At 67.0% G+C, this 12,804-nt stretch overlaps 1 protein-coding gene across 1 annotated transcript; it reads right to left on the bottom strand.

The window, feature by feature from the left end:
* Positions 1-4,750: 4,750 nt before the first annotated feature.
* WRAP53 (WD repeat containing antisense to TP53) lies at positions 4,751-11,313 on the bottom strand. Its single transcript, XM_065569126.1, is given in 12 exon segments — positions 4,751-5,130; positions 5,567-5,710; positions 6,179-6,282; positions 6,387-6,595; positions 7,347-7,479; positions 7,804-7,894; positions 8,120-8,208; positions 8,669-8,775; positions 9,369-9,444; positions 9,446-9,470; positions 9,974-10,450; positions 11,026-11,313. Coding segments are annotated over 11 exon segments (1,416 nt in total). The 5' UTR covers positions 10,228-10,450; positions 11,026-11,313; the 3' UTR covers positions 4,751-4,946.
* Between the last annotated feature and the right edge of the window lie 1,491 nt (positions 11,314-12,804).

Here is a 12,804-nt window from a genome sequence, read left to right as displayed (position 1 = left end):
AGAGACACAGTCGCTTCTTGACCAAAAAAAAAAAAAAAGAGAGAAATCAGGGTCCTTTTCCCGAGCCGCTTTGCGCAGCGACGAAACAGAGAAATGTCGCCAAGCCTCGATTTATTCGTCAAATGCCCAGCCCAGTTCTTTGTGTGTAGGGAAAGGTGGATTTGTGTTACAAAGTCACTTTTCATCCGGTGAGGGAAACGTTTTTTTTAGGGGGAGGAAGATGCGGGGTTGGAAATCAGTCTGGGATCAGAAAGGGACCCAAGAAACAAATCTTCTGATTTTGGCCCTCGGGACCGGGCGGGATGGGTTTTCGTTGGGGCTCCCAGGCCAGAGCGTCGGGGAGCATCTGGGGACTGGGAAGTGCCTTGCTGAAGCAATATTTGCGAGGTGGGATTTCTCCATGAGAATCGGGGGGATCGATTAAACAAGCAAGAACCCCCCCTCGATTGCCAAATCCGGTTGGAGATGAATCCAGTGGCTTTTGAAACCCCGCACAGATTCGAAGGCCGTTTCCGAGCTGCTGGGCCCATCGAAGAGTTTCCCCAGGGGCTGTTCCTTCGCCGAGAACAACTCGCGGATGTTAAACCGGCTGGGAAACCCTTTCATTAAAAATTTAATCCGGGATCTCCGGGGTTCGCTCGTTTTAAGGGCAGCGGCGGTTCCTACAAACGGGTAGATCCTTGCGGCCGGGGGGCTTTCCCGAGACAGGAGTTGCCCAGATTGGTATCTTTGACCGGGCCTCTGGGATTTCTCGGCCCGTTGGGCTTGCAGGGTTTTGATGTTCGCGGGGGGTGGGGGGGTCAAATGGGCCAGGTGGGATCCTGAGGCCGAGGCGGGAAGCCAACCAGCATTAGCAGGCGTTATTGGGGTTCCCAGACGGGCCTGGGGCAAAGGGGGGTGTGATTTTAGTGTCAGGAGCAGGGAGGGGCATTTTCGACATGTGGCTCTTGAGCCGGGGAGAGATCCCAGGAGTCCTGGCTCCCAGCCCCCCTACTCTAACCCACCAGCTCCCACTCCCCTCCCAGAGCCGGGGAGAGAACCCAGGAGTCCTGGCTCCCAGCCCCCCCACTCTAACCCACCAGCTCCCACTCCCCTCCCAGAGCCGGGGAGAGAACCCAGGAGTCCTGGCTCCCAGCCCCCCCACTCTAACCCACCAGCTCCCACTCCCCTCCCAGAGCCGGGGAGAGAACCCAGGAGTCCTGGCTCCCAGCCCCCCTGCTCTAACCCACCAGCCCCCACTCCACTCCCAGAGCTGGGGAGAGAACCCAGGAGTCCTGGCTCCCAGCCCTCCCTGCTCTAACCCACCAGCCCCCACTCCCCTCCCAGAGCCGGGGGAGAGAACCCAGGAGTCCTGGCTCCCAGCCCCCCTGCTCTAACCCACCAGCCCCCACTCCCCTCCCAGAGCCGGGGAGAGAACCCAGGAGTCCTGGCTCGCAGCCCCCCTCTGCTCTAACCCACCAGCCCCCACTCCCCTCCCAGAGCCGGGAGAGAACCCAGGAGTCCTGGCTCCCGCCCCCCCCCTCTAACCCACCCGCCCCCACTCCCCTCCCAGAGCCGGGGAGAGAACCCAGGAGTCCTGGCTCCCAGCCCCCCCTGCTCTAACCCACCAGTCCCTCCTCCCCCCTAGCGTTGGGGAGGGAACCCAGGCGTCCGGGCGCCCCGCAGGGCAGGCCGGAGCAGCACAGAGCTGAGTTTGCTTTGGGGAAACTGTGATTTGGATGTAAATCTTCGCAGCATGTTGTTCCCAAGGCACAATCCGCAGCTGCGAGAAGCCGTCTGCCCCCGTGTGCCGCCCAGCTCCCGCCGCGAGCCAGGAGCCAGGATGGAAGACTCCCCAGCCCCACGGATGTCATGTGGGGCGGGGTCTCAGCAGGGGGCACGCTCCCCTGGCGGGCGGGGCTGGTCCCAGGGTGGCGCTAGGGGGCGCTGTGGGGCAGGGAGCGGGGCGGGGGCAGCAGGGGGCGCTCTCCCCTGGCAGGTGGGGCTGGCCCCGGGGCGGCGCTAGGGGGTGCTGTGGGGCAGGGAGCGGGGCGGGGGGCTCAGCAGGAGGTGCTCTCCCCTGGCCGGCGGGGCTGGCCCCGGGGCGGCGCTAGGGGGCGCTGTGGGGCAGGGGGCGGGGCCGGGGGGGTCTCAGCAGGGGGCGCTCTCCCCTGGCAGGCGGGGCTGGCCCCGGGGCGGCGCTAGGGGGCGCTGTGGGGCAGGGAGCGGGGCGGGGGCAGCAGGGGGCGCTCTCCCCTGGCAGGCGGGGCTGGCCCCAGGGGATCACTAGGGGGCGCTGTGGGGCAGGGAGCGGGGCGGGGACAGCAGGGGGCGCGCTCCCCTGGCAGGCGGGGCTGGCCCCAGGGGATCACTAGGGGGCGCTGTGGGGCAGGGAGCGGGGCGGGGGGCTCAGCAGGGGGCGCTCTCCCCTAGCCGGCGGGGCTGGCTCCAGGGCGGCGCTAGGGGGCGCTGTGGGGCAGGGAGCGGGGGCGGGGGACTCGGCAGGGGACAGGGGTGGGGGCGGCTGTAGCCCACAAGAAGGGGGGGGGCGATATTTGCCCAATGCAAACAGAGGCTGCTGGCACCATCTGGTGGCCGAATCTGTTATTGCAGCGAGTCTGCTCCAGCAGCCGGGACCGGGGTAGCCAGGAGCTGCCCCCCCCCCCACAGCGCCCCCTGCTGGCAGGGGCCGGGGCAGCCAGGAGCTCCCCCTCCGCCCCAGAGCGAGTGGGGGCATTTCTCCAGCCCCGATCCCATCGCCCACTGGCTGGGGAAGAGGCCGTTTCGCCCCCGAAGCCCACAGCCACACACCCCCTGCCGGGGGAGCCGGGCACGTCCGGAGCCGGCTGGGGAAGGTGGGATGTTGGGACAAGCAGGGACAGGCTCTGGGAGGGAACGAGCCAGAGCTGCTGCGCGCCAGAGAAAAAGGGGGAATTAAATCCCGTTCTGGGAGAGCCCAGCCTAGTGCGTGTCATAGCCCCTTTACTGCTAAGAGACCACAGAGATTCCTCAATTCCTATCCCACATCCCCTACGCTGAGATCTGCCCCATCCCAACCCCCCCGTTAATTAATCTAGCAGAATAAACAAACCCCTCCCAAAAAAACAGAACCTGTTGGCAGAGAGAGACCCTACAATAATAAATCATTAGATGGTTTGAGCACCCTGCATACTTGCCCCTCTTTGTTACTGTAGGGTCTTATGAGCACCGGCAGTGGCTGTCACTTTGTTATCGTAGGGTCTTCTGGGAACACTGGGCCCAAATGTTTGTTATTATAGGGTTTGCCAGAGGCACAGTAGGCCGCCCCATCACCCCATAGCGGCAGGTCCACGGGCCCATCTACCCTGGCATCCCGGCCCCTGCCAGGATCAGACCCAGCAGCCAATCTAATCTCAGGTCTCTCCCCACCCCTTGACCCCTCTGGGAAGGGAGTGGGGGCTAATGGGTAGAGCAGGGGGGTCTGGAAGCCAGGACTCCTGGGTTCCCTCCCCAGCTCTGAGAAGGAAGTGGGGAATAGTGGTTAGAACAGGGGGGGCTGGGAGCCAGGACACCTGGGTTCTCTCCCCAGATCTGGGAGGGGAGTGGGGGCTGGTGGGTCAGAGCAGGGTGGGCTGGGAGCCAGGACTCCTGGGTTCTCTCCCCAGATCTGGGAGGGGAGTGGAGACTGGTGGTTAGACGAGGGGGGCCCCTCCCAGAGCTGGGACAGAACCTAGGAGTCCTGGCTCCCAGGTTGGGATGGGAACCCAGGAGGCAGGGTCCCTTTAAGGAGGCAGGGGGGCTCCTGTTGCCCCTGATCCCGTCTTTGTGACATCAGAGGAGGTTGCTGTGGCAACCGGATGCTGCTGGAAACAGGAGACTCAGGTGGGGAGGGAAGGAGGCCCGAAGGTGAGCTCTTAAAGGGACCCTGACCCACAGGAGGAGAGCCAGGCGGGGAGGGTGGGGGGACGGCTGGTTATCCAGGGACCCCTCGCCCAGCACTGAGATGCGGCCACCTTTGGGGCGGGGTGGCTGGTTATCCAGGGACCCCTCACCCGGCACCAAGATACGGCCACCTCTGGGGCAGGGCGGCTGGTTCTCCAGGGACCCCTCGCCTGGCACTGAGATGCGGCCACCTCTGGGGCGGGGCGGCTGGTTATCCAGGGACCCCTTGCCCGGCGCTGAGATGCAGCCCCCTTTGGGATCTATCCAAGGATTCCTCCCCCCCCCCGCCCCCGTTCCCAAACTCAGGCGTCCTGACTCACAACCCCCCGCCCCAGCAACATTTAGATGGACACTCGCGCCAACTCCCCCGGCCCGCTTCCCTCCTGCATGGAGAGGGCTATTTACCCATCTCCAGCTGTGTTTGGACAGCCGCTGCCAAGACAAACCAGCCCCGCGCTGGGCCGCCTGGCCCCAGACAGCGGCTCTGGGGTGGGTTTCACACGCCTGGGGTGGGGGGGGGGGGGGGCGGACCTGCCTGCTCCCTGTTACTGGGACAACTGGGGGGGGGGGTGCAGGGCAGGTAGACCGTGCCCCCTTATCCGTCTTCCTTCTTTTCATTTTCCTCGGGGACTTGGTCAATTCCCCACAGGCGCTTTGTTATCGTAGGGTCTCCTGGTTGGTTGTTATGGTAGGGCCTACCAAAAGGGATGAAATCCAGGGAACCCAGAGCCCAGCCCCCAGGCGTGCGAGGGAGCTAATGGTGAGAGCAGGCTAGGGTGGAAGTGCCCCCGGTCAGGGTATTGGCCCCAGCTCTCGTCCGTCATCTGCCCCCCAAAAACATACAGGGGGATGATAAAAAACCCAAACATTTTATGGCTCCGAACAAGCCGGTGAATAGACAAAGCCGAGAGCGTTATGTACAGATCCCCCCCCCCAAAGCAGTGCCCCTCCATCTCCCCCCAACCTAAGCCACCCCGAAATCTCCAGCCGAGCCCCCCCGCCGCCCTTCCCGAGTCATCCAGGCCACACAGTCCGGGCAGGCAGCATCATGGGGCAGGGCTGTGCCCCCTGCTCTCCCCACACCACCACAGCTGTAGGCAGTTCTGGCCGCGGGCCGGGCGCTGGGGGGGCCCGGGCTCCCCTTCCTCGTCCTCCTCACTGCTGCCCCATGGCTCCGGGAACTCGCGCTGGCCGGACGCGCTGGCCAGCAAGGGCAGGCTGGGGTGCAGGCTGAACAGAGGGGAGACAGGGTCAAGAGGGGGCCACCGGCTCCTCCCCCCCCTGCTCTAACCAGTAAGCCCCACTCCCCTCCCACAGCCAGGGGAGAGAACCCAGGAGTCCTGGCTCCCAGCCCCCCCTGCTCTAACCCACCAGCCCTCACTCCCCTCCCAGAGCCAGGGGAGAGAACCCAGGAGTCCTGGCTCCCAGCCCCCCTGCTCTAACCCACCAGCCCCCACTCCCCTCCCAGAGCCGGGGAGAGAACCCAGGAGTCCTGGCTCCCAGCCCCCCCTGCTCTAACCCACCAGCCCCCACTCCCCTCCCAGAGCCGGGGAGAGAACCCAGGAGTCCTGGCTCCCAGCCCCCCCTGCTCTAACCCACCAGCCCCCACTCCCCTCCCAGAGCCGGGGAGAGAACCCAGGCATCCGGGCTTCCCGCCCACCAGTACCTGATCCCGTTGACGCAGTCCCGCAGGGCCTGGAATTGCAGCACGGGTTCCAGCACCGGCTTGGGGTCTCCGGTCGGGGGCTGAGCCGTGTCCCACACTGAGACCAGCCCCTCCGTGGTACCGCTCAGCAGGAACTGGCCGCTCCTGGGGGGGGGGGGAAACGACACCCCATCTGGCCCTTAGAGGCTGCAGCTGGGGGAGGGTTATGGCTCCCAGGGGTCCTTGGGCTCCCACACTGGCAGTGGCTGGGTGTGCCAGGAGGCCTGGGTTCCATCCCCCGACCTCAATAATTATCTGAAGGGGCACTATTAGGGGTGTTATGGTAGCAGCGAGACCCCCCCCCCCGTGCCAAGGGTGGGGTGGCCCCGTCGCCCAGAGCCCCACCCAGCCCCTCCGTGAGCGCCGCTCCCCGCGCCACGGGCAAAGGAAGGAGCCTTGTCCCTCTTCTGCCGGGTGGGGAAACTGAGGCACACAACCGCAAAATGACTCGCCTTCTCTCGTACCGAGAGCGTGTGCCATAGCTGGGGGAGAGAATCCAGGAGTCTGGGCCCCCAGCCCCCGCCGGGCAGGGATGCGGAGGAAGGAGGGAAAATGTGTGGAGGGGTCACTCACGGCTCTAGGTCGAAGTAGAGGCGCTGGTTGGTGGCCACGGTGCGGTGCATGGAGAACAGGACCCGGCCCGGCTGCCGCAGGTCCCAGCACAGGATCTCGGGGTCCTGTGGGGCAGGAGAAGCTGTGAGTGCCCCGGGACTCCACCCCTGCCCCCCCCCTCCAGCAGCCGCTTCTCAGGCCCTGCCCCCGCTCCACGAGTTTCGCCTACCTTGCGCCCACCGGTGAAGAGCCGGGTGCCGTCGGGGGAGAAGAGGGCGTGAGTGACGCCGCCCCGGTGGCCCTGCAGCATGGCCAGCGGCGCACCCTCGGCCCGCGAATACAGCCCCACCGTCCGGGAGTAGGAGGCACAGGAGTAGAGGGGCTGGGCCGGGCTGAAGGCGATGCAGGAGATGATACCGCACTGCCCCTGTTTCTTCACTGCATTGGGGGAGGGCGAAGGAGAGGTTAAAAACCCCCAAACGATACCCCCCCCCAGAACAGCCCTCCCACCCCCTCCACTCAGTGCCGGGCCGTTCATTGTGGAACCTAATGGTGGCAGGCTGGGAAAACAGACACCACCGAGACCTAATTCCCTGGGGTGGGTTTGACCCAACGCGCCCCCTCCGCATACCCTGCCTGCCCCCCCAAAAAACCTGGCCAGGGCGTTAACTCTGGACCCTAATGATGATGGTAAACTGCCAGCTCCCCGTTTCACCACAGAGAGGAGGGGCCGTTCCTCCACAGCCTCCCTGAGCTGAAAGGGCAACTTCAAATCTGGGGGGGGGGGGGGGGGAGGAGGGCGTATTAACTCTGGAGCCCAATGATGGCAGTGAGACACCTGATGCCGATTTCACTGGAAGAAGGGGAGTAGCTGGGGTTGAGACACACACATTTCACCCCCACGCAAACCCCAGTGGTTTGTTAACTCTGGAACCTAGTGATGGCCAACTGACCGATTACCAAAGATTCGCGGCAGAGGCAAAATGTTACCTCTGGAAGCTAACAATGGCGACAAATAATTCCCTATTTCTCTCCAGAAGTCCAAGCGTCACCCCGAATCCGCCTTCCCTGACCTCCACGGGGCCCCTCCTTTCCCTGCCAAGGAAGTGTTAACTCTGCAACCTAATGGGTTTTTCACAAAGCCAGCGCTGTGGTGCCATCAGCTGGGGTGGTGCTGGGGGGGACTCACCAAAAGTGGGACGGCTCTCGCACACCCGGCCCGGGCGCTCCGTCTCGAACACCCGCACGGTCTTATCGAACCCGCAGAATAGCTGGGAGCCGTCGGGGGTGAAGCAGAGGGAGTGAGCGGCCGTCAGCTCATCCTGGGGACAGACCCACAGAGAGGGGCGTCAGGACGCCAGGGTTCTCTCCCTGGCTCTCGGAAGGGAGTGGGGGCTGGTGGGTCAGAGCAGGGGGGCTGGGAGCCAGGACTCCTGGGTTCTCTCGCTGAATCTGGGAGGGGAGTGGGGGCTGCTGGGTTAGAGCAGGGGGGGCTGGGAGCCAGGACTCCTGGGTTCTCTCCCCGGCTCTGGGAGGGGAGTGGGGGCTGGTGGGTTAGAGCCGGGGGGGCTGGGAGCCTGGACTCCTGGGTTCTCTCCCCAGCGGTGGGCGTGGGGGGGGGCCGGGGCGCCAGACTCTGTACGCACCAGGTGGTTGTAGCTGCGGAATGTGGCCCGCAGGTCCCCGCGGAAAGCGTCCCACACATGGACAGGGTTGTCCCGGCTGCTGCTGGCAAAGCTGCAGGACCACAAGAGAGGCAGAAATGTGAGGGACGGGGGTGGGGGCGGGGACAGCTGGGGAGTGCAGGACGGGGGGAGCCGGCGCCCCCTAGAGGGGACAGGCTCCTCCCCATTCCCCGCCCCCCTGAGCCAGCCGGTCCCCGCCCTGGGGCCGGGTGGAAAAGAGCTCCACCCCCTTCCCTGTGGGCCAGCAGGGGGCGCCCTCGCGGACCGCGGCATTTACAAGCAGGTGGGTGGGTCGGCGGAGCTCATCAGCGGGAACCAGCAGTAGTCGTAGACGGTGTCTCCCTCGGCCATTCGCAGCACGGGGCTCTGCGGGGAGACAGACCCACGTGCGGTCAGGCTGCCCCTTCGGGGGCGGGGGGGGGGCAGGACTCCTGGGTTCTCTCCCCAGCTCTGGGAGAGGAGTGGGGGCTGGTGGGTTAGATCAGGGGGGGCTGGGAGCCAGGACTCCTGGGTTCTCTCCCCAGCTCGGGGAGGGGAGTGGGGACTGGTGGGTAGAGCGGGGGGGGCTGGGAGCCAGGACTCCTGGGTTCTCTCCCCGGCTCGGGGAGGGGAGTGGGGACTGGTGGGTAGAGCGGGGGGGCTGGGAGCCAGGACTCCTGGGTTCTCTCCCCGGCTCGGGGAGAGGAGTGGGGGCTATTGGGGGAAAAAACGGCCCCGCACCCACACACCCATTACACCAGCACAGTTCCCACGCCACACAGGGGGGAAGGTGACTGTCCCTTCAAGAGCACTCCCCCTTCCCACCCGCTCCGCCCCTTCCCCCTACCATCTCGGCCACGGCCCCCCACTCCTGGCCGTAGAGCTCAGGGGGCAGGTTGTAAATGCGCAGGGTGTTGTCGGCGCTGTTGGTCAGGAGACAGGAGCCGTCGGGGGGCCCTGCGGAGAGGGGGAGGGGCAGAGCCAGGCAGTCAGGGTGCCCCTGTCCCGGCCCAGAACGGGGGAGAGAACTCAGGCATCGTGCTCCAACCCCGCCCCCCTCCCCCGCTTTAAACACCGGACCCCACTCCCTTCCCAGAGCCAGGGAGGGAACCCAGGCATCCTGCCTCCCTCCCCTGCTCTAACCACTAGACCCCACTCCCCTCCCGGAACTCAGCTTAAAAAAAAATCTCCCGTGCCTCAGTTTCCCCTCCTACCCACGTGTATTTAGGCTGAAGGCCCTGTGGGGAAAGAACTGCCCTGAGCACCCAGCCCATTGTGGGAAGCCCCCGCCCCCATTCCAACTTGGGGTCCCCTCAATCCTCGCCAGCGGTGTCCATGCAGCACCCACTATGAAGTGTGTCTGGGACCTGCTCCTGGCCTGGGGCTCTGTCCAGCACCGAGGGGGCAGGGGCGGGGGGAGGATCCGATCTCCGCAAGGGGGCTCTGTGTGACACTCAGCCGATCCCTGATCACAGTCCCGGGATGTGACCCCAAAGATCTATGCCCCCCCACCCCGTCCCCGAAACCAGGGCCCGGCCCAGCATCCTACCACTTGCAGCCCTTGAGGAAGTTCTCCGGCAGGCAGCCGTATTCGCCCCAGGCGCCCGTCAGCAGTTTGGGGGGGGCCCAGGAACTCGTAGCCCGGCAGGCTGGGGGGAGAGAGAGGGGGAGACACTGCTAAAGAGGTCACCCAGCCCCTCTGGAGAGAACCCAGGCGTCCTGCTCCCAGCCTGCCCCCCTCCCTTGCTCTAACCACCAGACCCCAATCCCCTCCCAGAGCTGCAGAGAGAGCACAGGAGTCCTAGGGCCCAGCTGTCCCACTCTAACCACTAGACCCACTCCCCTCCCAGAGCCGGGGAGAGAACCCAGGAGTCCTGGCTCCCAGCCCCCCCTGCTCTAACCCACCAGCCCCACTTCCCTCCCAGAGCCAGGCAGAGAACCCAGGAGTCCTGGCTCACAGCCCCTGCTGGCCGTTCTAAGCATTGACACATGCCCGGCCTCGAACCCTTCCAGTGGATCAGGCCACCCCGACCCAGCCCCTGCTCAGCGCCAGCGACCAGATCCAGGCGCTCCCCGCCCCACTGAGGCTCCGTGTGTGGGGGGCCCATGCCCGGCGCAACGGGGGGGCCTGGTTCATCGCTCTGGCCCTTACTAGTACTCCTCTTCCCACTCCGGTCCCGGTCCCGGTCCTCCGTCCTCCGCCACTTCGTTCCCTGCTTCCGCCAGCCCCTCTCCGCCAGCCGGCTCCCAACCTGGGTCCTCCTGCGGCATGGATCCCGCCCCCGGCGCCTCGCCCCTGGGCGAGCCGTTCTGCCGGGCCAGCTTGGCGGGCGGCTCCGGGGACCCAGCAGCTCCCCCGGCCGGATCATCCACACAGGCATCGCCAGCGAGAGTCTCTGCCTCCATCGCCCGGGGGCTCAGCTGGGCAGACGTCTCTGGGGACCCCGCGTCTCTCCCGCCGGATCATCCACACAGGCATCGCCAGCGAGAGTCTCTGCCTCCATCGCCCGGGGGCTCAGCTGGGCGGGCGGCGGGGAGCGCGGCCGGGGACGGGTCTGCTCCGGCGGGTGCTGCAGCGGCCGACGTGCCCCAGTGAGTCGAGCATCCCCAGAGCATGGGGCGGGGGCGCCTGGCGAGGCAGGAGACAAAGGGTTAATGGCGGGAGAGAACCCAGGAGTCCTGGCTCCCAGCTCGAACCCACCAGCCCCCACTCCCCTCCCAGAGCCGGGGAGAGAACCCAGGAGTCCTGGCTCCCAGCCCGCCCTGCTCTAACCCACCAGCCCCCCACTCCCCTCCCAGACCCGGGGAGAGAACCCAGGAGTCCTGGCTCCCAGCCCCCCCCTGCTCTAACCCACCAGCCCCCACTCCCCTCCTAGAGCCGGGGAGAGAACCCAGGAGTCCTGGCTCCCCCCCCGCCCCCGCTCCAACCCACCAGCCCCCGCTCCCCTCCCAGAGCCGGGGAGAGAACCCAGGAGTCCTGGCTCCCAGCCCCGCCCCCCCAGACCACGTGTCCCTCTTCCCGGCTGGAATCTGGGCTCTTACCCCGGAGAGCGGGGGAAGGAGAAGGGTGTTGGGGTGCATGGACGGGACCACTCTCTGTCGGGGGGGGGGGGGTAGATGGACGGGACCACTCTCCCCGTGGGGGGGGTTACATGGACGCGCCCACTCTCTCCCGTGGGGGGGTAGATGGACGGGCCCCGTTACCTCCCAGGTTCTCACTCCGACAACACGAGCAGCTCAATCGGTGGAGGCGGCCATGACAGCACCAGGCTCCGCCCCTCGGGGAGATCTCGCGAGACTTGCCTGGAAACTCCGCGAGACCTGAAACCCTTGCTCTCACGACGCCACCGCCCACCCCAGCTTCCCCCACATACCGCGAGATCTGAGCTGCTGGCCACACTCCTCCGCAAATCCCGCGAGATCTCAGGCCTTGGCCACACTCCTCCAAATCCGCCCCCCCAGCTCTGCCGGTGCCCCTCACTCCCGACCCACAGCCCCTGCCCCCCCCCCCAGCTCTGCCGGTGCCCCTCACTCCCGACCCGCAGCCCCTGCCCCCCCAGCCCTGCCCCCCCCATCGCTGCCGGTGCCCCTCACTCCCGACCCGCAGCCCCTGCCAGCCCTGCCCTGCCCCCCCCAGCTCTGCCGGTGCCCCTCACTCCCGACCCGCAGCCCCTGCCAGCCCTGCCCTGCCCCCCCCAGCTCTGCCGGTGCCCCTCACTCCCGACCCGCAGCCCCTGCCCCCCCAGCCCTGCCCCCCCCAGCTCTGCCGGTGCCCCTCACTCCCGACCCGCAGCCCCTGCCAGCCCTGCCCTGCCCCCCCCAGCTCTGCCGGTGCCCCTCACTCCCGACCCCGCAGCCCCTGCCCCCCCAGCCCTGCCCCCCCCCCAGCTCTGCCGGTGCCCCTCACTCCCGATCCACAGCCCCTGCCAGCCCGGCCCTGCCCCCCCCAGCTCTGCCGCAGCCCCCCCCTCCCATTTCCTGTTTTTCGTAACTCTGTGGTTTGCGTTTGCTTGTGACACTGAAGGGCCTTTCCGGGGCCAGGGGGAGGAACCGTTCGCACTCTGGTTTTGCCAGCGGCCCCCACGCTCCCGTGTCCCAATCCCCCCCCCCCCCCCCGTCCCCATCTTCCATGCACGGCCCACCCCTAGGTGACAGACCGATGGGTCCCTCCATGGAGGGGGATTGGAACCTATTGGGTGCCTCAACTCCTCCCCCCCCCCCAGGGATGGCCGGGACCTCTGCTGGGGGGGCTGGGCTGGAGGGGGGCAGCTGGGGGGCTGGCTGGAGCCTGAGGGCAGGGCCCAGTCGTGGGGGCCTGGCTGTAGTCTGGGGGAGGCCGAGATGGGAAGGGGGCTGGTTCGATAGGGGAGGTCTCGGCTGGGGATGAGGCACGAGTCGAATGGGGGGGGTGTCTGGGGGCGAGGGGGGACCCACCTGGGAGGGGAGGCTCATGGGGGTAGTAGGTGGAGCTGGGGGGCGTGAGGGGGGCCCAGCTGGGGCAGGAAGCTGGCTGGGTGGGGGGGTTGAGTGGGGGGGGCAGGTAGAGCTGGGGGGTGCGGAGGTTGGCTGGGGGGGCAGTGGGGTGGGGAGGTTGGCTGGTGGGGGGAACAAGTGGGGGGGTAGGTGGAGCTGTGGGGGGAGGGGAGGTTGGCTGGAGGGGGAGTTGAGTGGGGCGCAGGTGGTGGGGAGGGGCGGCTGGCTGGAGGGGGATTGTGTGGGGGCAGGTGGAGGTGGGGGGGAGGGGCGGCCTGCTGGAGGGGGGGTTGAGTGGGGGGAGGTGTAGGGGAAGGGGCGGCTGGCTGGAGGGGGGTTGTGTGGGGGCAGGTGGGGGGGGAGGGGGCGGCCTGCTGGAGGGGGGGTTGAGTGGGGGGAGGTGTAGGGGAAGGGGCGGCTGGCTGGAGGGGGGTTGTGGGGGGAAGGGGCGGCTGGCTGGAGTGGGAGTTGAGTGGGGGGCAGGTGGAGGTCGGGGGGGAGGGGGCCCAG

Source organism: Chrysemys picta, chromosome 16, assembly GCF_011386835.1.
Source record: "Chrysemys picta bellii isolate R12L10 chromosome 16, ASM1138683v2, whole genome shotgun sequence".
NCBI lineage: Eukaryota > Metazoa > Chordata > Testudines > Emydidae > Chrysemys > Chrysemys picta.
This window is presented reverse-complemented; position numbering and strand designations above follow the sequence as displayed.